At 45.4% G+C, this 22413-nt stretch overlaps 1 protein-coding gene across 1 annotated transcript in view; it reads right to left on the reverse strand.

The window, feature by feature from the left end:
* Positions 1 to 22413, reverse strand: part of LOC111149742 (protein tyrosine phosphatase, receptor type J) — a 165077-nt gene that overhangs the window by 25260 nt on the left and 117404 nt on the right. Inside the window, exons 5-11 of the mRNA XM_022506988.1 lie at positions 21377 to 21601; positions 15600 to 15866; positions 12840 to 13097; positions 8554 to 8811; positions 7335 to 7613; positions 5032 to 5322; positions 894 to 1025 (exon numbers count right to left, since the gene is read on the reverse strand). Coding sequence (XP_022362696.1) covers positions 894 to 1025; positions 5032 to 5322; positions 7335 to 7613; positions 8554 to 8811; positions 12840 to 13097; positions 15600 to 15866; positions 21377 to 21601 — 1710 coding nt within the window. The remainder of the gene's footprint in view (positions 1 to 893; positions 1026 to 5031; positions 5323 to 7334; positions 7614 to 8553; positions 8812 to 12839; positions 13098 to 15599; positions 15867 to 21376; positions 21602 to 22413) is intronic.

Here is a 22413-nt window from a genome sequence, read left to right on the forward strand (position 1 = left end):
GGATCCCCACACCCCTCACAAGGGGCTCCACCTCTGGGTCCTCAAGGAGGTGAGGACAGTACCCTGGGCAGGGCTGAGAGAATGGGCAGAGGCAGTACTGCATTGTTCCCATTTAAAGAATCAACAAAACAAGAGAACGTGGCCTTGAAAATGCAGCCTTGTGCTTGCACAAGGACAGCTAACACTAACAAGAACAACCCCAAATCACACCCTTCTTCCCACCAAAGAATGTAATGGAGCCCCACTGGGGAAAAGGAGCATGTGAGCCCCCCCCCCCAGCTGTGAGGATGCTTTCTGCAAGTTTTTAACCACAAATGCAGAAGTCACTTTCTGTTTTCCTTCGAGAGAAAGCCACCCTCTAGTGTAACAGGTGTACGTGTGTGTGCACATGCGTGCACGCACGTGTGTGTGTGTGTGTGAGAGAGAGAGAGAGTTGGCTAACAGACTAACATTCTGTCACCTGAAAGATCCTGTGTTGTAAAAGAGAAGAAAAACCTAGGTCAGAGGTCAGCAAAGTACAACCCACAGGCCAGATCCAGCCGGCCACCCATTCTGATAAATAATATTTTAATGGAACAGACACACTCATTCTTCACGCCCCTTCTGCGGCCGCTCTCACCCCACAGTGCCAGAGTCGAGCAGCTGTGAGAGGGACTGCACGGCCTGCAAAGCTGAAACTATTTGCTATCCAGCCCTTCACAGAAAGTCTGTCAACCCTGACCTAGATCATCGGACAAAGAGCTCACCCACCGCCTTCTGAGTGCCAAAGCGTGGGTGACAGCGTAAAAACAGACATGTGCTTGTATCTCCAGTGTGCCTAAGTGGGCACAGGAATGGGACCCTGTCACGGCATGGCTCCTGGGCTATTGGAGCCATAACCGACCCCTCCTTACCATTCCCAGTGGTGAGGATCAGCGCATAGGCTTTGATGGGTCCGTGGCTGGCTTCAAAGCCACTGAACTCAACCTTTACGGAATTGTGACTGATGGACGTAATATTCGGGGATCCATCTGGAGAAGGGGGGTCTGAAACAGAACAAAGCAAAACATGATCACCCACCATTTAAAACCAAAGAGGGAACAAAATTATTAAGGAGAAGTTTGCTGTAGTGCCTTCAAGCTCTGCCCTTGCTCTGGGAGCGGGGAGTGGGGCTCAGGGAAAGCACATCCAGAGCAAGGGACAGGTAAAGGAAGTAGGGGGCAGAGATGGCAGATCCCCAGCTCACAACGGCACCTTCAGCATGCCCAGCCACACACCCGGGCAGGCTCCCAGCAGCCTTGTTTGTTGAAGACAACCTAACTTTCTTATCGTCTTATCATCCTGACCCAGAGAACCAGGGTGGATGGAGAGCGAGACAGAGCCTGTGTGGCTGGGACTCTGAGGTGGGAGCTGTCTGCAATCACCTGCCCACCGTGTGGCCACGGCACCAGACGGTTTGGTTGGCTGAGGACCATGATGGAACAGAGAGACCTGGATGAAAGCAAAGCTGAGGGATGCCTCTGGGTGGCTCAGTCAGTTAAGCCGCTGCCTTCGGCTCGGGTCATGATTCCAGGGTCCTGGGATTGAGTCCCACATCCCGCTCCTTGCTTGGCAGGGAGCCTACTTCTCTCTCCGCCTCTGCCTGCTTGTGTGCTCTCTCTCTCTCTGATAAATAAATAAAATCTTTAAAAAAAGAAAAGAAAGAAAGCAAAGCTGACATGGAGAGGATGCGCTTTCTCCTGAGACCTGGCTGTGTTCCTGGTCCACATTCTTCAAACTAAAGTCCTCATTTTTTTTGCTGGAGTTGGTTTAAAATGCCACCTAGAGAAACCCAACTGATTCCCCTCCCAAAAAAGCCCATGCAGGAACATTCCATGCACGACCTTCACGAGATTGTGCCTCCCCTTTCTGAACGGAGCTGCTGAAGTCAGCCTCCGAGTTAACACAAGAGGAAGAAAACGCTGAATTAAAGATGATCCTTCTACACACACACACACACACACACACACACACACATACTCTCCCTTTACCTAAATCTGTCTCCCACGTACAGTTCGAATGTTTTCATCATTATAGTCAAGATTCAGGGAGACTGAGAAAACTGAACAAAAACACGGCAGCGGGGCTCCCACACTTGGTGCTGCCCAGGGTGGCAGCCACCAGCCACGCAGAGCTACTCAGCTGCTAAAACATGACCAGCCCCAGTTCGGGCATTCTAGGCGTATAATCATGGACTGGATGCCGAAGACTGAGCATGAGAAAAGAATGTAAAATAATTCATCGATAATTGACTTTGTGTAGATTACGTGTCGGAATGTTTTTAATATATAATATATAATGATGTTTTTATTTTTTTTAAAGATTTTATTTATTTGACACAAAGAAAGAGAGATCACAAGGAGGCAGAGAGGCAGGCAGAGAGAGAGGCAGAAGCAGGCTCCCTGCTGAGCAGAGAGCCCGATGCAGGGCACGATCCCAGGACCCTGAGATCATGACCTGGGCCGAAGGCAGAGGCTTAACCCACTGAGCCACCCAGGTGCCCCTTTTTACTTTTTTTTTCTTTTTTTTTAAGATTTTATTTATTTGACAGAGAGAGATCACAAGTAGGCAGAGAGAGAGAGAGAGAGAGGGAGGAGGAAGCAGGCTCCCTGCCCAGCAGAGAGCCCGATGCGGGACTCGATCCCAGGACCCTGAGATCATGACCTGAGCTGAAGGCAGAGGCTTAACCCACTGAGCCACCCAGGCAGCCCTTACTTTTTTTTTTAATGCAGCCCCTCGGAAATGTTAAATGCTGCAAGAGACTCCTATTATTTTCTATAGGACAGCACAGCTTTGAACCAGGCTTCGGCAACCTCTCAAGTAACTGAGAGCAGTGACCACTTGGGGGCGCTATCCCCATGTCTAATTGTCAACCACCTAGCCAGGCTTCCCAGCCTAGACTCCGGGGATTCCCCTCAGCTCTTTGCCTGTTAGCTGCCCAGAGGGGACTAGATTGTCAGCGGCATGCTAGCTCATCTACCTACAGGGCTGGAAATCCTCTCCCTCTCTGTGCTTATCTGAATCCTATGCTCCAGGTACCCCGTCTGCCTTACTCACCAGTGTCCCTCTCCCCGGGCATAGAGTCAGCAACTAACAAATGACGGCTAGAAGACCATCACTCCAGTTCTCCGAGATTACCCATCCCATACCTCTCAGAGAAAATGCAGCTCCACCTTTATGATAAATAAAAGATGTTAATTTTGTCTATAAAAGTTCATCTGCGGGAGGGGGGCACCCGCATAGCTCAGATGGTTGAAAGATCAGCTCTTGGTTTCGGTTCAGGTCATGATCTCATGGGTCATGAGCTCGAGCCCTGCATCAGGCTCCATGCTCAGCCCGGAGTCTGCTTGAAGATTCTCTCCCTCTGCCCCTCTTCCCCACCCCCCAACCCACTCTCTCTCTCAAACAAATATATAAATCAAAGAAAAATTCATCTGAGGAAAGGGAGAGGTACAGATTGAAAAGTAAGAGAATTACTGGACTAAAGAACTGGTCATTATCCAAACCTACCATACTGTTCAGCTTCAGAAACAACTATTTCTGACAAGTTCCTTCTCTTCCCTAGGCACTGCGTATAGCCCTAAAGATACCGAGTCAGATATGGCTTATGTTTCTCAGCAGCTGAAGAGACGACACTATAAAACAGAAACTACAGAGAAGGTTCATTATTTCTATTGTGTTCTAGACTGCTGCAGAAACCTGAAGGAGTGTGACCCAGGGCATCTGATACAGTTGTGTACTACACAACTTCAAGGAGCCCCATGCACACTGTAGTCCATATGAATGGTGTCCCCTGGAACTGTGTGGTGCACAACCTGAGCAGCCATACATGGCCACTCTCAAGGGGTCTTGCAAACACATTACCTCATCTAATTTGTATAACAATCCTGAAAGCTAGTATTATTTCCCCTTTTTATAACCAAGAAAAACAAGGCTCATAAAGGTTAGGTAGCTCTTCTGAGATCCCATAGCTGGCAAAAGGCAGAACTCAGAATCGAACCCAGGTCTCCCTGTCTAAATCCAAGGCTCTGTGCACAGAACCCCTCAAACATTTTCAAGTCAGTGTTCCTATAGTAAGAGGTCTTTTTTTCTTATTACACTCACGGATTCTTTGGGAAATTTCCAGAAACATTCTAATACCCCAAAGGAAACATATATACAGGAGTCAAGAGCACAAAACAAAACCAACCCACCAGGCTGATCTAAGACATAATGTTGGCAAAGACATTGCAAGGAAAAGACAGGTAAAAACAAAACAAAGACATAATAAGGAACCTTTTTTCCAAGTACAAAAAAATAAGAACAATGAGCATGAAAAGTTTGACTAGTGGGATCTCCTGGACAGGAAGTGATCCCTGTGCCTCAAAATAGGTGGGGAGCTTATCCATATGGATTCTAGGGAAATGGGAATCTTGACTGGATATGTGATCATAGGGAATAAAAGCACTTCTCACTTTTTAAGTGTGATGGTAAGAGCAATGTGGTTCTGTCAGAAAGCGGAAAGGAGCTTCTATCTTGGAGGAATGCTTCCTGATATATTTATAAATAAAGGTATAGAATGACCAGGACTGATCTCAAAGTAATCCAGTCAGGGAGGAGGGGAGTTAAATGAAAGAAGATTCGTCAAACTCTGACAAACATCCAATTGGGTGGTGATGGATATGTGGGTTTCTTTATGCCTCCTTCTACTTTTGTGTATATATGAATATTTCTATGAAAATGTTTTTTGGTAATGCAATCAGGGAACTTACTACTTAAAACGTGGCAATGAATTATTCTATAAAACAAAGGAAGCTTTTGGAATACAAAAAAAAGAGTCCCTCTTACTCTGCTTTTTAAGACTAGATTTCTATAGAATTAACAGTCTATGCCCACAAAAACAAGTATTTTAGTAGAAATTGAAAAAGAGATACAGGTTTTTAGGCCACACTTGCAGACCCACTGAGACGGCGTTCTCTAGGAGTGACCACAATGCCACCTGCCCCCCCTCCACGCCACTACCACAAAGCCCACCTGTGATGCCAGTGAGGCAGGTGTTTTGGGTGGGAGATGCGGTCTTGTTGCAGGAAGAGGCAGCGATGCTGATGTTGTAGGAGGTAGAAAAATTCAAACATGTGATTTCTGTCCTGTACTCAGTGCCGTTCTCTGAGGAGCAGTTCTCCAGGTCTGTCACATTTTCCCAAGCTCCTCTGCTGATCTCCAGCCGGAAGCCCGTGTTGGCGCCAGGAGGACAGGGCCACTTGAGAATCAAGGTTGGCTCTTTGGGGACCACTTCGCAGTGGAAGAAGGCTACTGGTGCGGGATCTGCCAAGCAAGGACAGCACATCATGAGAGCCTGGGACTTGTGCCTTGCCGGACACTGGCCCTAGAGAGCAGCAGAATCCCAGCTCATCTGTAATGCAGAGAGAGCCACGCGGTCCAGTAGAAGAGGCAGAGGCTGACATTGAATCAGGCATCACTGAACTGTGTGACCTTGGCTCAGTCACCCAACTAAGCCTTAGCTGCAGGACTGTATGGGGAACTACATGAAACAGTGGCCACCAGTCACCACGCCGGAAGACAACAGGGCTCCGTGAGAACTAGCTGTGGCATAACAGCATGGGAACAGCAACTCCTTCACCCGTGTCATCTCACCTTGGGGCCATCCTGACAATCTTTCTGGAAGAGGTAGGGTTAACACCTATTAACTCTGCCAATGTGTCAGCTGAGGCTTCAAGAGGTTACGTTAAGTTGCTAAAGATGATGTGACTGGTAAGCAACAAAGCCAGAACTGGAGCCCAGGATTTCCAAACCCAAGGCCAGGGTATTTTGTAGACACACTACATGCTGAATAATCAATAGTAAATGGGATCAGTTTCTTCATCTTTAAAATGGGGTGTCAGGGGTGCCTGGCTGGTTAGTCAGTTAAGCTTCCAACTCTAGATTTTGGCTCAGGTCATGATCTTGGGGTTGTGTACCAATGTACTAGGGGAGAGTATTATCACTACTTCAATGCTGCAGTATTTTGCAGCAGGAAAAGCACTAACAAATCACTAGAAGCAGCTCCCACATGCTTCACCGGAGGCCTGAAAAAGTCATCTGCCCAGTGCACACCTACCACCACAGCTCCTCTTCCAGCCCCCTCCAGTCATAAAAGCTCATGTACGTTTTTCTCTTGCTATCAGTGGCAATTATTATAGCTAAGATAAATGTCAGCATGGAAGCAACCCAAACCACAAAGGTCAGTGTCTAGACCAGGCAGATGGAGCCCAAGTTAGCAGAAGTGACTCAGAGTTGCCAGGATTTCTTAGCTGCTCCCTGTGAGAGGTCAGAGGTCATCAAGGTCCCAGCTCCCACACCACCAGGGAGGCTGATCCAATGGGAACCCTCCACTTCCAGATCAGCCTGAACACACTTGCATAGCTTGGTCTAAGGAAGAGAAGATGTAGGTACAAAGGGGGTAGAGAATAAGGTGGTACACAGGTGCCAAGGTGACAAAGGGCCAAGCAGATCTGTGAGCCAAAGCACTTAGAACCACCTGTAAAACACTCCCTAGGTCCCTCTCTGAAGCTCCCTCAGTTAAACGTAGGCTACCCTTCTCTTTGTAGCACTATTTACACTGAGAGATAAGGATCAAGACAGGTGAAAAGGATGAGCATCCATTTTAACAATATCCTTTCGATCTTCTTCAGTGGGGAAGCCAAACTATGAACTACAAGCCTGGATGGCATCCATTTCCTGTCCCATGGCCTCTCAGGCCTCACCATCTGCCCATCCATCGCCCCGTTGCTCCCATTGGTCCACTCCCGCCATCCTGGCCTCCTGATCTTCCTTCAACCCAGCGGGCATACTCCAGCCCCAGGGCCTTTGCACTGGCTGCTTCTCTGCCTATCATGCTCTATGCCCTGACAGTCATATGGCTGGCTCCTTCACTTCCTTCAGGTCTTTGCTGAACAGTTACCTTTTCACTGGGGCACCCTAGATAAACATCTCATCTCCCCCTTCCTTCTACTTTTTCCACTGCCGAGCAGTAACTGTCATCTAATAACTTACTTATTTATCTTGTTTATTACCTGTCTTCCCCACCAAAATAAAAATTCCAGGAAGGCAGGGACTTGTGGGTATCATTTAACAGCACTTGGCATATAGTAACTGTTCGATAAATCCCTGAGTGAATAAACGATAAGAATAACTAGACAGACTAATAAGCTAATAGGATGTCTCAAAGAGATCAGTGTATTCCGTACAACACAAAACTTATTAAAGTCTGCAGAGGACCTACCTGCAAGGTCAGCACCACCCAGGAAAGAGTCCAAGTGCCACCCGAGGCTACTCACCTGTACAGAATGACTGCCAGCTCCGTGACAGGGACCAGGTGGCATTCCCGACTTGGGTGAAGATCTCCACCATGTATACCAACCCAGGTATTAACTCGGTGATGGTGGCACTGGTGACACCCATGTCTGTGATGAGTTCTCTTGCATCGCTAGAACTTCCATCCTTCTTAATAAAAAGGTGGTATGTGTACATATCAGAATCTTTATCAAAGTTCTGCCACATTAAGGTTGCTGCTGTGGTGTTGGTACTTATTTCAATGTTGGATACAATGCTGGGCCCTTTGTTTCAACAACAACAACAACAAAAAAAGACACGGATTAGCCCTGAATTCCAAGACTATTTTATTTACTGCCTCTAAAAAACAGGCTGACCCCTTTGGGACAGAATCAATAAAGCTAACATTTGCTGACTCAAACAACAGAAGTCTTCTTCCCAAAAAGACCTTCAGAAAATAATCATACAGATTAAATCTCAGAAAAAAAATCATTTTTTACTGCTTTAAATTATCTGAAATATATTTTCCAGATATAATTTCCTATCTGTTTTGGAAGTCTGATTAAGGAAAGAGAAAAATATACTAAAAAGATAACACACACTACCATGTCTACCATATAAGTTAGATTAAACATTAGCAAGACACCTCCCTTACTGGGGTACCTGGGTGGCTCAGCGGGTTAAGCCTCTGCCTTTGGCTCAGGTCATGATCTCAGGGTCCTGGGATCAAGGCCCGCATCGGGCTCTCTGCTCAACGGGGAGCCTGCTTCCCCCCACCCCCTCTCTGCCTGTCTCTCTGCCTACTTGTGATCTCCCTCTCCATGTCAAATAAATAAATAAAATCCTTTAAAAAAAATAAATTTTTAAAAAGACACCTCCCTTACAGCTCCTCGTGTAAGCAGTATCTTCTAATGGAAGCATGACAAGGTGACCCTCTTCTAGTCTGTACTCCCAAGGAATGAATGAAACAGTTATGTCATCCATGCTTATCAGATCACTTTCTGCTTCTAAAGACAATTCCAGGTTCATAAGGCTCAGTAGCAACACTGAGAACAGCAGAATCTCTGCTGTTTTCTGATGTTTTCCACTTAAGCAGCTTCCTACTATAGCGGGAACCCGGAAACACAGTGGTCCCTTCCCCACTGTTTAACCAACGCTTACTTCCCACCCTCCGGGAGAGAGTCAGGGAGAATAGTCCTTGACCAGGCATCCTAAGAGACTTACTTGTGTACTGTGCAGTGAAGTCGGACTTCCCCACGATGTGGTCCACTTCTGGAAAGATCGTGATGTTATATAAGGTGCCTGGAACCAAGTCCTTGAGAGTGATGGCTTTGTGAGAGCTGTATGTCCTGTTAGAGCCATACTTGGACTGTAAGTCCAAGTAGTAGGTATAATCAGAAGCATTATCTGTATTCTGCCACTCCAACTCCATTTCGGTTGTGGTGACATTGAGCACACGGATGTCAAAGACCACACTGGGGTCTGGTTGGAAGAAAGGAAGAGAAGAAGAAGTCTGTCAAGGACCATCATAATGCCCACCTTGATTTCAAAATGTCAAGAGAACTGTTCTTTTGCCATCAAAGCCTCAAATGAGTTCACAAAAGGTAAATTCCAAAACAAGGGAGAAACACACACACTCATTTCTTTCAGGAATTTTGGCTCTTCCATAGCACAGATGAATGTACCAATTCATCTGCCAGTTCTCTGGTCTTTTGCTTTTGCCCTAAAAATGCCCCTCCTTCAGAGGTCTTCTGGAGTGGAAATCAAGTTCGGTTTCCTGATCTGAGTGCTGATGACCAGATGGGTTCAGTGAGTGAAAATTCATCAAACCATGCACTTAGGTTGTGTGTGTTTTTCAGGGTGTATCCTGTATCTTGATAAATAGGCTTTTATTTTTTAATCATTTTCTCAAAAGAAAACATCTTCCTGTAAGAGAACAGCTGAAATGCAGAGTTGACATTCACTAGGTTGGGGGGAATTTGAGGACGGGGTGAAGGGAAAACACATACACACAGTCCAGCCTCAGAGCTGGGCTCAGAAGAGAAGTGTCCCTCAGGACCGCACTCCACCCACCTCACCTCTACACACCAAACCAGATATAATATGAATGCACAGATCAAGGCCCAGAAATAAGGACATAAGCAGAGCGTCTCTTCTGCCCTTGCTTTCAGCACAATTCTCTCTTCACCTGGGAACCGAGATCACCTCTAATGAGAGGAACTGAGTGGCTGAAGGGACAGAAGAGGGAAAGAAATATTTTCACTGTAAAACATTTTGGGGGGGGGGGATCATTATTTTGTACCACCTGCATGCGCTCCCTTCCAAAAAAAATTTTTTTTAGATTTTATTTATTTATTTGAGAGAGAGTAAGAGCAAGAACACAAGCAGGAGGAGCAGCAGAGGGAGAGGGAGAAGCAGGCTCCCCAGTGAGCAGAGAGCCTGACGTGGGGCTTGATCCCAGGATCCCGGGACCATGACCTGAGCTGAAGGCAGGCACTTAACTGACGGAGCCATCCAGGCACCCCCCAAAATTTATTTTTTTAAGTGTGTTCTCCTTAAAGGGAGGTAGCTTTGAGAGGCTTCTTTCCCTACCACCAAATTCCCGATGTCAAAGGGATGCCACAGAGACCATAAAAGAAAACCATTATCTATAAAGATAAAAGAATCTATAAATAATCTAAATATTCCATAAAAAGAGAAGGGCTTTGTAAACTGTGGCCTGGCTACCAAATGAAACATTCTGCAGCCACTAAAAACATGAAGACCATTAAAAAAAAAAGTTCAACTACAAAATACAATGATTTGTATAATAATCACATGTAAACAAAACCTGTGACCATGGACACAGATGTGAAAACAACGCAGCTGCGTTAGAAGAGTGGAGTTATTCTTAATTCCTTTCCTTTTGATGGTGGTAAAATACACATGAAATTTATTATTTTAACCATTTGTAAATATATAACTCAGTGGCATTAAACACACTCACAATGTTGTGTCACCAGCATCACCACTATACCCAGAACATTCCATCACCGCCAGCACACACTCTGTTCCCATTAAACAGCAACTCTTCTCTCCTGGTAACTTCTAATCTAGTTTTGTCTCTACGAACTTGCCTATTCCAAGAACCTCTTGGAAATGGAAACATATAATATTTGTCCTTCTGTGTCTGGTTTCTTTCATGTAGCGTAATGTCCCAGAGCTTTTTCTACATTGTAGCAGGTACCAGGATTTCATCTTTTTTATGCCTGAATAATATTCTATACCATATATATACCATATTTTGTCTATCCACTGCTCTGCTGATGGACACGTGGTTGCTTCCGCCTCTTAGCTATTGTGAATCATGTTACTATGAACACTGGTGTCCAAGTAACTCAGTCCCATATGGACATATATGATTGGAATTGCTAGGTCATATGGTATTTGTTTCCATTCTCCAAATTGCCTGTAATGTCATTATACTGATATTTATAATAAGTTGTTCAATAATAGAATGGCAATCTCCTAAGAGACTTAACGCCTTGTTAGAACTCTTCTTGATTTCCATTCAATGAGACTCAATTACAGGCTACAGTACAGGAGATGCCTTCTCCTCAACCGACAGTCCTAAATGGCTTTGCAGCTGCACCATATCAAAGTGTTTGTCCGCACTCTCACTAACACCTCACTCTTCAAAGCCAGACAGAGGCCAGTGCCCTACCTTGTCACTCTGGGCCAGTTACCAAGCTCACAGAACTCCTATTCCCTACATTGGAAAATAGGTTAACAGTACCTACTTCATGAAGTTGTAATAAAAAATTTTAAATAAAGGATGAGAGCCCAGCACTCTGCAGACCCCCAATATGTTTAACTATTGTTCCATTAAGTTCTGGTTCTTGGCAAGTCAAGCAGTATCAAGGGTCCCCCACCATGGTGATCCTCATCATTAGCAACATTCTCAAAAGAAGAAAAGATATATATGTTGACATTAAGACCCCATCTCAACAGTTTAATCTAAAATTCAGAGTTGAAAAGGAATTACTACCTTTCATCTGAGGAATGCACGGTAGCAGTTCCTTATTTTGGAAACAGATCTTTCAAGTAATTAGCAATGTCTTAACCCAACCAACAGAGTTGAAGAAACCCACACAAGGAAAATCTCAAAAGCCCAACTGATTTCATGTGTAGCTAAGGGAATTAGTCTCATTTCTTTATTCTTCCCCTCTCCATAAAAGTTTTCAATTCTCCTACAATCAAAGATCAAAGAATAGCGTGTTTTTCAAACTTCCCAAAAAAAATCATTTCAAATTTTAAAAACAACAAGAAATGAGCATTAAGTTGTTTTCATGAGATACTTTCATCAATATCATTTAGCCTTAAAGAACAATGTTGTTCATGAAAGACTGTAAATAATCTGCTTGTCCAATGAAAGAGGAATACTTAAGTAATTTACAATATATCCAGATCAGTGGTTCTCAAACTTTTGAATCTCAGGACCTTTTACCTTCTTAAAAGAGAATTTTTTAAAAGAGAATTTTTATTTATATAGGCTATATTTATATTTACAGTATTAGAAATTTTTTAAATGAGGGAATTTTTAAAACCTAAGAATACACAAGCCTACATTCCATTAGCCATCAGAGTGATGATGTCATCCCTTGTCATATAGCATCTGGAGAACTCCAATGTACACTCATTATGAGAGAATAAAAGTGAAAAAGCCAAATATCACTTTAGCAGCATTATGATAATAATAATACCTTGTCAACCTCTTGAAAGAACCTAGGGAACTCTCAGGGTTCCCTGGATCACACTTTGAATACCAATGATCTATCCCAGGGATCAACCAAGTTTTTCTTTAAGGGCCACAGAACAAATATTTTAAGCTTTATGGGTCATATATTTTCTGTTGCAACTACTCATTTCTAGCACAAAAGAAGTCATAGACAATATGTAAATATATAAGCATGGTTGTGTTCCAATAAAACTTTATTTATAAAAACAGGCAGTGGGCCAGATTTGGCCCATAGGCCATTATTATCTGTTGACCTTTTATTTAGACAATGGAATGCCAGGCAGGTATTAAAACTATCCTGTAGAAATATTTATATTGAAGGGGAAAAATATCCATAATAAGCTGATAAGTGGAAAAAGGCAGATTATAAAACTACGTAAATAGGATGACTTCAATGTCTGTAAAAGAAAAAATACACTATACACACACACACACACACACACACACACACCTGTATATATCTTAAAATTGTAAAATCATAAAAGTTATCAGTAATTATTTCATACACCAAAAATTATCAGTGATTATTTCTGGTTGATAGTTTACTATGTGAGTTTCTTCTTTTTGCTTGTGTGTCTATTTTATATAATGAATATGCATTACTATCATTATACATTTTTTAAAGATTCTTCTTAGATAAAAAGAAAAGCAATATTTGGAAAACTTGATGTTACAAATTACACTGATTTCCTTTAAGGAACTGTTCTACAGAAAACACAGTCTATTTGCTTACCAGTGCTATTGCAGACTCTCTGGGGATCCCCTTCAGTCTCATTTGGTCCTCTCGGAAATATGTCAAAAACATACATAGTTCCAGGGGATAAGCCACCAATGACAATACTTTGGTGAGTGGTTGTGTTCTCCTGAGATTCTCCAGTTCCATTCTTTGTGGTAATTATCTTAAAGAAATCTGAGTCATTGCTGCTCCAAGCTAAGCCAATTGCCCTCATGCTGACACTCGTCACTCGAAAGTCAGAAACCGGACCAGGGGCTGAGGGAAGAAAGTAAACAACTAGATTAAGAACCTATTTCTCCAGAAGACAAGAGTGACTGAACATCACAAAAATATTTATACTGAGATTAAATGCACACTTGGGACACCTGACCTGTCTTTTTCTCTTCTTTGTATTACCATCTACAACACAAGCCCCTCAGAAACTGGTATTTCTGGCCACTGAGAAAACACTTGACTACAAGAACACAGAAACTGCTTTTGGGTTGTACAAAGTCATTCACCGGAAATAAATGAACCTCTGTTGAGGGACATGCAGCAGAGGCTGCTGTTGACTGCTAAAACCAATTCCCTACCCTGCTTTTTCCTTAGTCATACAGCCCTAGATTTTTAGCCATGTACATAGCCATCAGAAATAAAGACTACATTTCCCAGCCTCCCTTGCTGCTAGATGAGCCATGTGGCTAAGTTCTAGCCAATGGGATGTGAGCAGAAATACTGTCTGACTTCTAGAATGGTATCATGTAAGCCTGGAGCGGTATCTTCTGCTCCTCCCCCTCCTTATAGCTGGAATGTAGATGCAATGGCTAGAGCTCAGGCTGCTTAGCTCTAGAACCAACACTGTGGCTGCTGATCCCAGACTACAGCTCAGAACATACATTCCTGGAGCTGCTGTGACAAAGCTGGACCCTTAGGGTGGGAATCATTCCTGGGTCCCAGCCTAAAGCCTGCTCCCCAGCTGTTATGACTTGAATTGTGTATCTCCCTCAAATTCCTGTGTTGAAGTCCCAACCCTCTGTACCTCAGAATGTGAGGTACATTTGGAGAAAGGGTCTTTAACAAGGTAATTAAAGTAAAATGAGGTCATTAGCTGGAGTCCTTATAAGAAGAAGAGATTAGGACGCAGATATGCATAGACCAAAGGACAACCATGTGAAGACACAGGGAGAAGCAACCATCTACAAGCCAAGGAGAGTGGCCTCAGAGAAAATCCCCCACGCATCACCTTGTTCTCAGTCTTCTTACCTCCAGAACTGTGAAAAATAAATTTCTCTTGTTGAAGCTCCCCAGTCTTTGGTATTTGGTCATGGCAGCCCTAGAAAAATATTATTTTTCTAGGGCTGCCATGACCAAATACCAACCCTCCCAATAATTCTATTAACCCTCATTTCCCAGGATTAAATTCCTTTTGGCTTAAAAAAGGCTCATAGCTTGTTTCCTGCAGTGGAGCCCTGGCTAACACTCCACCATCCCCTCCTGCTGGGCACTGGGCTTCTTTTATGATGACAAAGAAATAGATTTCTGTTTTGTTTAAGCCATGCAAACTCGGGAAGTGTTTTATTACTCACAGCTAAACATAATCCTAACTAATAAAGGGATTAAACAGTAATAAATGTAAAAGATGGAGAAGTGAAAGCAAATTCCCATTTACCCCAAAAAGCCAGTCCAGAAGACACTTGTAAAAATGCCTAAGGTGTGGGGGTGCCTGGATGGTTCAGCCAGTTAAGAGTCGGTAAATCCGACTCTTGATTTTGGCTTGGGTCTTGATCTCAGGGCTGTGGGTTTGAACCCCGCCTTGGACTCCACACTGGGCATAGAGCCTACTTAAGATCCTTTCTCTCCTTCTCCCTCAGCTCCTCCCTTCCACTCTCCCCTAACCTCACCCCCTCTCTAAAAAAAACAAAAACAAAAACAAAAACAAAAACAAAAACAAAACCTCCTAAGATATGCTTCCTAGGAAGCAACAGACACCCAAGTGGACCACTCTGTGAAACGAGCCCTAGGTCGAGAGCCAGGCACAGGTCTTTGTTCTGCACTTGCTACCTAACTCTGTGGCCTTGGGCAAATCATTCAGCTGTGCTGGGCTGTAGCTTTCTCATCTCTAACACAGGGATCCTAAAGCACTGGACATGGTACAATACTGATACTATTGTACTATAAACTGCTGGTACACCATTATTGTTTTCTTTTAAATACTGGACCTCCTTCAGAACAGAAAACTTTTTATTTGCTGTTTATCATCTTATCTTTAAGGCAGAGTTAAGCAAAAAAAAAAATGAGCTATATCTGTACCCTGCTCCATGATAATGTCAGTCCCCGGAAGACAAAGGGAAGTGAGTATGCAGGTTCTTTTTGTCTCCGTACATCCATGTGCCTCTACCGCTCTAGAATGGTCATGATAAGCCCAGCTGGAGTCTAATCCCACCTCTGCCACTTACCAGGTGTGACACCTGCCTACTGCATCTCTCTCAGCTGTGGCTTCCTTGTCCATAAAATAAGGCTAATGCCAACCATGTCAAAGATTTGTGAACATCCCCTGAGAGCTCAAGGAAAGCACACTGCACAATGCTCAGCACGTGGGGAGGGTCCATCAATGGTCGCCAGTACTACAGAGCACATCCTGAAGGAGGTAAGAGTCCCCGTGGACTCCCACACTGAGCCCTGCTCTCCTTGAGGGCAGGAAAAGACCTCTGTCTCATACATGGGCCTGGCATATAGCAGGCAGGCAAGAAAGTTTAGCAAAGCAATGAGTGAACTCACGGGTGTACACTTGGAGGAAACCCGACATGCGTTCAGAACCGTTTTGAAGGAAAGGGCGCACGGTGATGTTGTACAAGGTACTTGAGTTGAGTGAAGGGATGTTGACCCAAGTCTCATTGGCGTTGAGGGTGAAGGAATCCGTCGCCCCAGCAACCTGGATCTTGTAGGTATAGACAGAGGATGTCTCATCATCGTTGATTTTCCACGTCAGGGTCATGTTGGTCGCACTGATGTTCACAACTTCAATGTCAAAAACTTGACTGGCCCCTGTGACGACACAGAAGTTAACAGTAACCAGAATGGCCAAGACAGAAAGAGAAACCCCCATCAGGGCATGCCAGCTAATGTAAGAAGGGCTCTCAGCGACTGTGCCTTCCTCTCCCTCACCAGGTATCCACAGCCACAACATACACAAATACACAAAACCACAGGGGCCCCAGCAAACTTCAGGCATCATCATCATCATCATCGGTGAAAAACAACCTGGCCAACTGCAACGGCACAGTCTGTCTTCGTTCTTCTTGGGAGTTTACTCTTAGAGCTAAGACGGCCCCTCAAACAAGAACACGGACTCTACTCAGGCCTGCGCAGGTGCCGGGCTGACCCAGAAACCCCCTCAAGCAGCTATCCCTCCAGAATGAACTCTACAGGATCAGCTAAAGATCACAAACTTCAGCAGGAGGCAGGCCCAGGTTCCAAGGTTAGTTCTGCATTAACGGCCGGATAGATCTTAGGAAAATCACTTGAGCTCAGTTTCCTCATCTGTCAAAGTGGAATAACACTCCTAACCTCAAGAAAAGATAACACAGAGCTCACCCCACACTCGCAATCCATCCTTCATCCTTCTACGGCCTGCTTTGTGTCCCGGGAGCTTGACTCCTACACCCTGCATCCCTGGGGTTGGGGGGCGGGGAGGCCCTGCCAGACGGCCTGGGATCGGGTTCCACCTGCCAACCTGTTAAGAGGTGACTTCCTACCATGACTAGTCTCAGGGGTCTTGGCAATGCTCTGATGATTTCCTGAACTCCATCCCACCTAACTAGTCACTTGAAAAATGTCTGGTATGATACATGTATATGTGTGCGTACTTATACGTACATATGTATGTGTCTACATATATATATATACACACACACATGCCACATAGAGAGGGTGAAGGTTACTATAATTCTTATTTATCAAGTGCTAGGACAGTTTGACACAAACCATGTGTGTATTCATATGACCGAGAGCCTAAAGCACAATCGCTATCACTTTAATTCTGCTCAAACCACTTTAAAAGCAGGGAACCCAAGACCCACACTAATCCACAAAACTCCTTTCAGCAAATCAGGCAAAAGGTCATTGGGTGGATCCAGCTCTGGGATACAGTGCTTGGCAAGGGGCCCATTCACCCTCTTACACAAGCATCTTGTGTGTCGGACAGCTCCACCGCTGTCAAAGTCACCCCCAGAGGGTCCATTCCTCCCGCTCCTCCAACCTGACCCCCACTCCAGACACCAAGCCCTCCCACCTGCCGACCTGCTGGGTCCCTGAGGGTCCCTGGAAGCCAAGCCGCCTTTCCTACAGGTATATCCTCCCCTCTCCACCCACACAGTAGCATCACCAGTAGAAGAAAGGAGGGCACGAGTGGACCCTCCTTCAAGGCAGATACCAGGAAAAGCAAGAATTCTTTACAGACACCACCTGTCATAGGCGTCCTGCCAGGAACAAGGCCTGTGCAAGGAATATGGCCAAGCCAGTCACTGCCCCTGAGTACTCTGCAGCATGTCTCTGATCACATCTCTCTAGGAAGGAAATCAACCCCTGTGGAATTGCCAGGGGCCTCGAGCCATCACTGACTCCCTGTGCCTCTCTACCTCCATACCTCGGTGTCGGCGACCTGCACCTTCACCCACAATGTTGCCTCAACAGACATGTCTTCCTCCCTCTCTCTGTTTATCCAAATCCTATTCTCTCTTCAAAGCAAGTTCAAATCCTGCCTGCTGCAAAGGCCTTCCCTTGGGATTTGATGTGAGAATCGTGCTCCACCTTCCAACGTCCAGAGCCCTCAGTGGGCAGCTGCCCTGGACAGTGGCCACGTGTTGCCTCTGCAGCACCCAGTGCCCTCTTCCCAACAGCACCCCACTCCCCTTGATGGGAGGAAGTGCCTATCAGCCATGTAAAAGCTGGGGGACAGTGCTCCCCTCCCCAACACAGCCACCCAGAAAGCAGGAATGGGATACCCTCTCCATCGTGGGACTTTGCTCCTGGTACAGTGTGATCCAGCCTTCCCGAGTTTCCTGGATCCTAGTCTTATCTTCTGCCCTGTGTCCCCTAGCCCCCACCCCACCCCTCCATCCTATGGGTCTCTGGCAGCCTTTGAGAACAGCTATATTTTTGGATCAGGTAACCAGAGTTAGTTCACGTCGCCTCGGCCTGGTCCCCAAGGGTGATGCTTCTTGCAGCATTTATTCCCGAGCCCACGGGGCCTGACACATGCCTCTCAGTGCACGTGCATCTCCCTCAACTCCCCGTCTATACCCAAATGCCGTCAGGGAGGAACCGCGCATTTCTTTGCTCCCCCATCAGCACCAAACCAAAACACCCCAAACACTGGTGAGTGTGCAGAGCAGAAGCACCACTGAACTCTAGGTAGGACGTCATGACGTGAATGTCAACGAGCTTCAGCAGGGAGGTCAATATGCATTCCAAGGCTGGGCCAGAAAAATAAAAAACTTGTTTTCTCATCCGATGGAGAAAATCTTTAGCCAACAATGACAACACGAACACCTATTAATAAGAGAAAACTAGGACACGACTTTGTCCCCCAGGTTCGTGTGCAAAGGCACAAAAGAAAGACACGAGGTAGCACCTAGCGTCTGCACGTAGTAGCCGCTCCCGAAACGCTTTCCTGAGCTGGAAGAAGGAGGCGTCTTGGCTGCAGAGAGAAGAGGAAACTCACTGCATCTGCTCTGTCCAAAACCTCTTCCAGAAAACGCCCTCTGACAACCAAACTGCTTGTGAGGCAAGAGAGAACTGCGAACCAGAATCACAGAGGACATTCTAAGAGTCAAGATGGCGGAGAAGTAGCAGGCTGAGACTACTTCAGGTAGCAGGAGATCAGCTAGATAGCTTATCTAAAGATTGCAAACACCTACAAATCCAACGGGAGATCGAAGAGAAGAAGAACAGCAACTCTAGAAACAGAAAATCAACCACTTTCAGAAAGGTAGGACGGGCGGAGAAGTGAATCCAAAGCGACGGGAAGATAGACCGCGGGGGGGAGGGGCCGGCTCCCGGCAAGCGGCGGAGCAACGGAGCACAAAATCGGGACTTTTAAAAGTCTGTTCCACTGAGGGACATCGCTCCAGAGGCTTAACCGGGGTGAAGCCCACGCAGGGTCAGCGTGGCCTCAGGTCCCAAAGGGTCACAGAAGGATCGGGGGTGTCTGAGTGTCGCAGAGCTTACAGGTATTAGAACAGGGAAGCCGGCTACAGAGACAGAGCTGAGGAGTGAGCTCTAAGCTCGGGGTTACCTTGAACCGGTCGCAGGCTCGGTTAGCTCGGAGCACGGCCGGAGGCAGGGTGACGGGAGTAAATCGGCGCTGTTCTCTGAGGGCGCACTAAGGAGTGGGGCCCCGGGCTCTCGGCTCCTCTGGGCCGGAGACCGGGAGGCCGCCATCTTCATTCCCGCCCTCCGGAACTCTACGGAAAGCGCCCAGGGAACAAAAGCTCCCGAAAGCAAACCCGAGCGGATTACTCAGCCCGGCCCCTGGTAAGGGCGGTGCAACTCCGCCCGGGGCAAAGACACTTGAGAATCACTACAACAGGCCCCTCCCCCAGAAGAACAACAAGAAGCCCAGCCAGGACCAAGTTCACCTACCAAGGAGTACAGTTTCAATACCAAGGAGAGCAGCAGAATTCCAAAGGAGGAGAAAGCAAAGCACGGAACTCATGGCTTTCTCCCCATGATTCTTTAGCCTTGCAGTTAATTTAATTTTTTTTTCTTTTTCAATTTATTTTTCTTCTTCTGCTAAATTTTTTTAACTTTTACCCTTTCCTTTTTTAACGTTTTTTAACTAGTTTAATATATATATTCTTTTTTTCCTTTTTATATTTTTTCTTTATTGGTTTTCTTTTTTTGTTTCTTTTTTTTTCTTTTTTTTTTTTTCTTCTTTCTGAACCTCTTTTTATCCCCTTTCTCCCCCCTCACGATTTGGGATCTCTTCTGATTTGGCTAAAGCATATTTTCCTGGGGTTGTTGCCACCCTTTTAGTATTTCACTTGCTCCTTCATACTCTTATCTGGACAAAATGACAAGGCGGAAAAATTCACCACAAAAAAAAAGAACAAGAGGCAGTACCAAAGGCTAGGGACCTAATCAATGCAGACATTGGTAAAATGTCAGATCTAGAGTTCAGAATGACGATTCTCAAGGTTCTAGCCGGGCTCGAAAAAGGCATGGAAGATATTAGAGAAACCCTCTCCGGAGAGATAAAAGCCCTTTCTGGAGAAATAAAAGAACTAAAATCTAACCAAGTTGAAATCAAAAAAGCTATTAATGAGGTGCAATCAAAAATGGAGGCTCTCACTGCTAGGATAAATGAGGCAGAAGAAAGAATTAGCAATATAGAAGACCAAATGACAGAGAATAAAGAAGCTGAGCAAAAGAGGGACAAACAGCTACTGGACCATGAGGGGAGAATTCGAGAGATAAGTGACACCATAAGACGAAACAACATTAGAATAATTGGGATTCCAGAAGAAGAGGAAACAGAGAGGGGAGCAGAAGGTATATTGGAGAGAATTATTGGAGAGAATTTCCCCAATATGGCAAAGGGAACAAGCATCAAAATCCAGGAGATTCAGAGAACCCCCCTCAAAATCAATAAGAATAGGTCCACACCCCGTCACCTAATGGTAAAAATTACAAGTCTTAGTGACAAAGAGAAGATCCTGAAAGCCGCCCGGGAAAAGAAGTCTGTAACGTACAATGGTAAAAATATTAGATTGGCAGCAGACTTATCCACAGAGACCTGGCAGGCCAGAAAGAGCTGGCATGATATATTCAGAGTACTAAACGAGAAAAACATGCAGCCAAGAATACTATATCCAGCTAGGCTATCATTGAAAATAGAAGGAGAGATTAAAAGCTTCCAGGACAAACAAAAACTGAAAGAATTTGCAAACACCAAACCAGCTCTACAGGAAATATTGAAAGGGGTCCTCTAAGCAAAGAGAGACCCTAAAAGTAGTAGATCAGAAAGAAACAGAGACAATATACAATAACAGTCACCTTACAGGCAATACAATGGCACTAAATTCATATCTCTCAATACTTACCCTGAATGTGAATGGGCTAAATGCCCCAATCAAAAGACACAGGGTATCAGAATGGATAAAAAAACAAAACCCATCTATATGTTGCCTACAAGAAACTCATCTTAAACCTGAAGACACCTCCAGATTTAAGGTGAGGGGGTGGAAAAGAATTTACCATGCTAATGGACATCAGAAAAAAGCAGGAGTGGCAATCCTTATATCAGATCAATTAGATTTTAAGCCAAAGACTATAATAAGAGATGAGGAAGGACACTATATCATACTCAAAGGAACTGTCCAACAAGAAGATCTAACAATTTTAAATATCTATGCCCCTAACGTGGGAGCAGCCAACTATATAAATCAATTAATAACAAAATCAAAGAAACACATCGACAATAATACAGAATCACAGAGGACAAAACTTGGGGCCAGAAAACTCTGGCTGAAGACATTCCACAAAATTCAACGTACCTGTCCTGAAAGTTACGTTTTGGGGCTGCCCTTCTCTACCACCGGCTGCTTGAGGATACACTGTGGCCTTGTACTGCGTGTAGGGCTTCAGCCCGAAGAGCCACACTTCCGTGTCTCCGGTCAGAGGATGGTGAGAAGACAGGTCTGTGGAATTGAGTGTGTACCCATACACCAGGGCACTGGGCGTCCTGGGCTGCGGGAGGGCACCCTCGGTGTTGCTGGCATCTGTTTCAAACACAAAAGTCAAATACACTCACTGCAACAGAAGCCCAGCCCTGTCCCCCTGCAGCACCTCCCCTACAAGAGGACACCTCAAACTCTGCCCTTCCTTCCCTTGAGGCATCCTCCTACAAAGGCCCCAATCTCAGGCAGGCATTTTATTTTCTACTTTTATCCCAGGTACCACCAGACAACTGTGCTTCTCCTTCCAACTTGACTGTTTGCAGCTCTTCCCCTTTTCTCAGGAAATCTTCTCCCACCCAGCTCCAAACATGGTCTTCCAGGGACAGCCACAGGACTCAAACCCGGAGAGTCAGAGCCCACTCTAGAAATATCTCCCCTCCTGATAGGGGGTGACATGGGGTACCTGTGGGGAATCATGCCTCCCAGAGCTGTGTGATGGGAGCCACTCTGAGAACGAGGTTGCTAAAGAAGGAAACAGGAAGAGGAATTGGGAGTCCCCTCATCTCTTTCTTCAAGGCCTTGCTGCCCACCGTGGGAAAACAGACACAAGCCAGTAAGTTGCTCTTCCAGCCCAAGCTACTTGAAGTCTGGCTCCTGTCACTTGCAGTCAAGAATCCTAACACCCACTGTGTAGTCCTGTTTCCTTAAGTGTAAAACGGGGATTAAGTATGTGTTCTCAATCCACAGGGTCACTTCTGAAAACGCTTAAAATCTGCAAATGGCTACACCATTGGCAATGCAGACGATGTCTGCTAGACTTGCCCGCTAAGCGTCCCTGTCCTCAATGGGATGGCAAGTCCCTCTGATGGCCCTGCTCACGTAAATACATCTGTTATTCGTTCGATGGAAAGCTG

The sequence above is a fragment of the Enhydra lutris genome, unplaced genomic scaffold (assembly GCF_002288905.1).
Source record: "Enhydra lutris kenyoni isolate GAN:26980312 unplaced genomic scaffold, ASM228890v2 scaffoldscaffold22, whole genome shotgun sequence".
In the NCBI taxonomy this organism is placed as follows: Eukaryota; Metazoa; Chordata; class Mammalia; order Carnivora; family Mustelidae; genus Enhydra; species Enhydra lutris.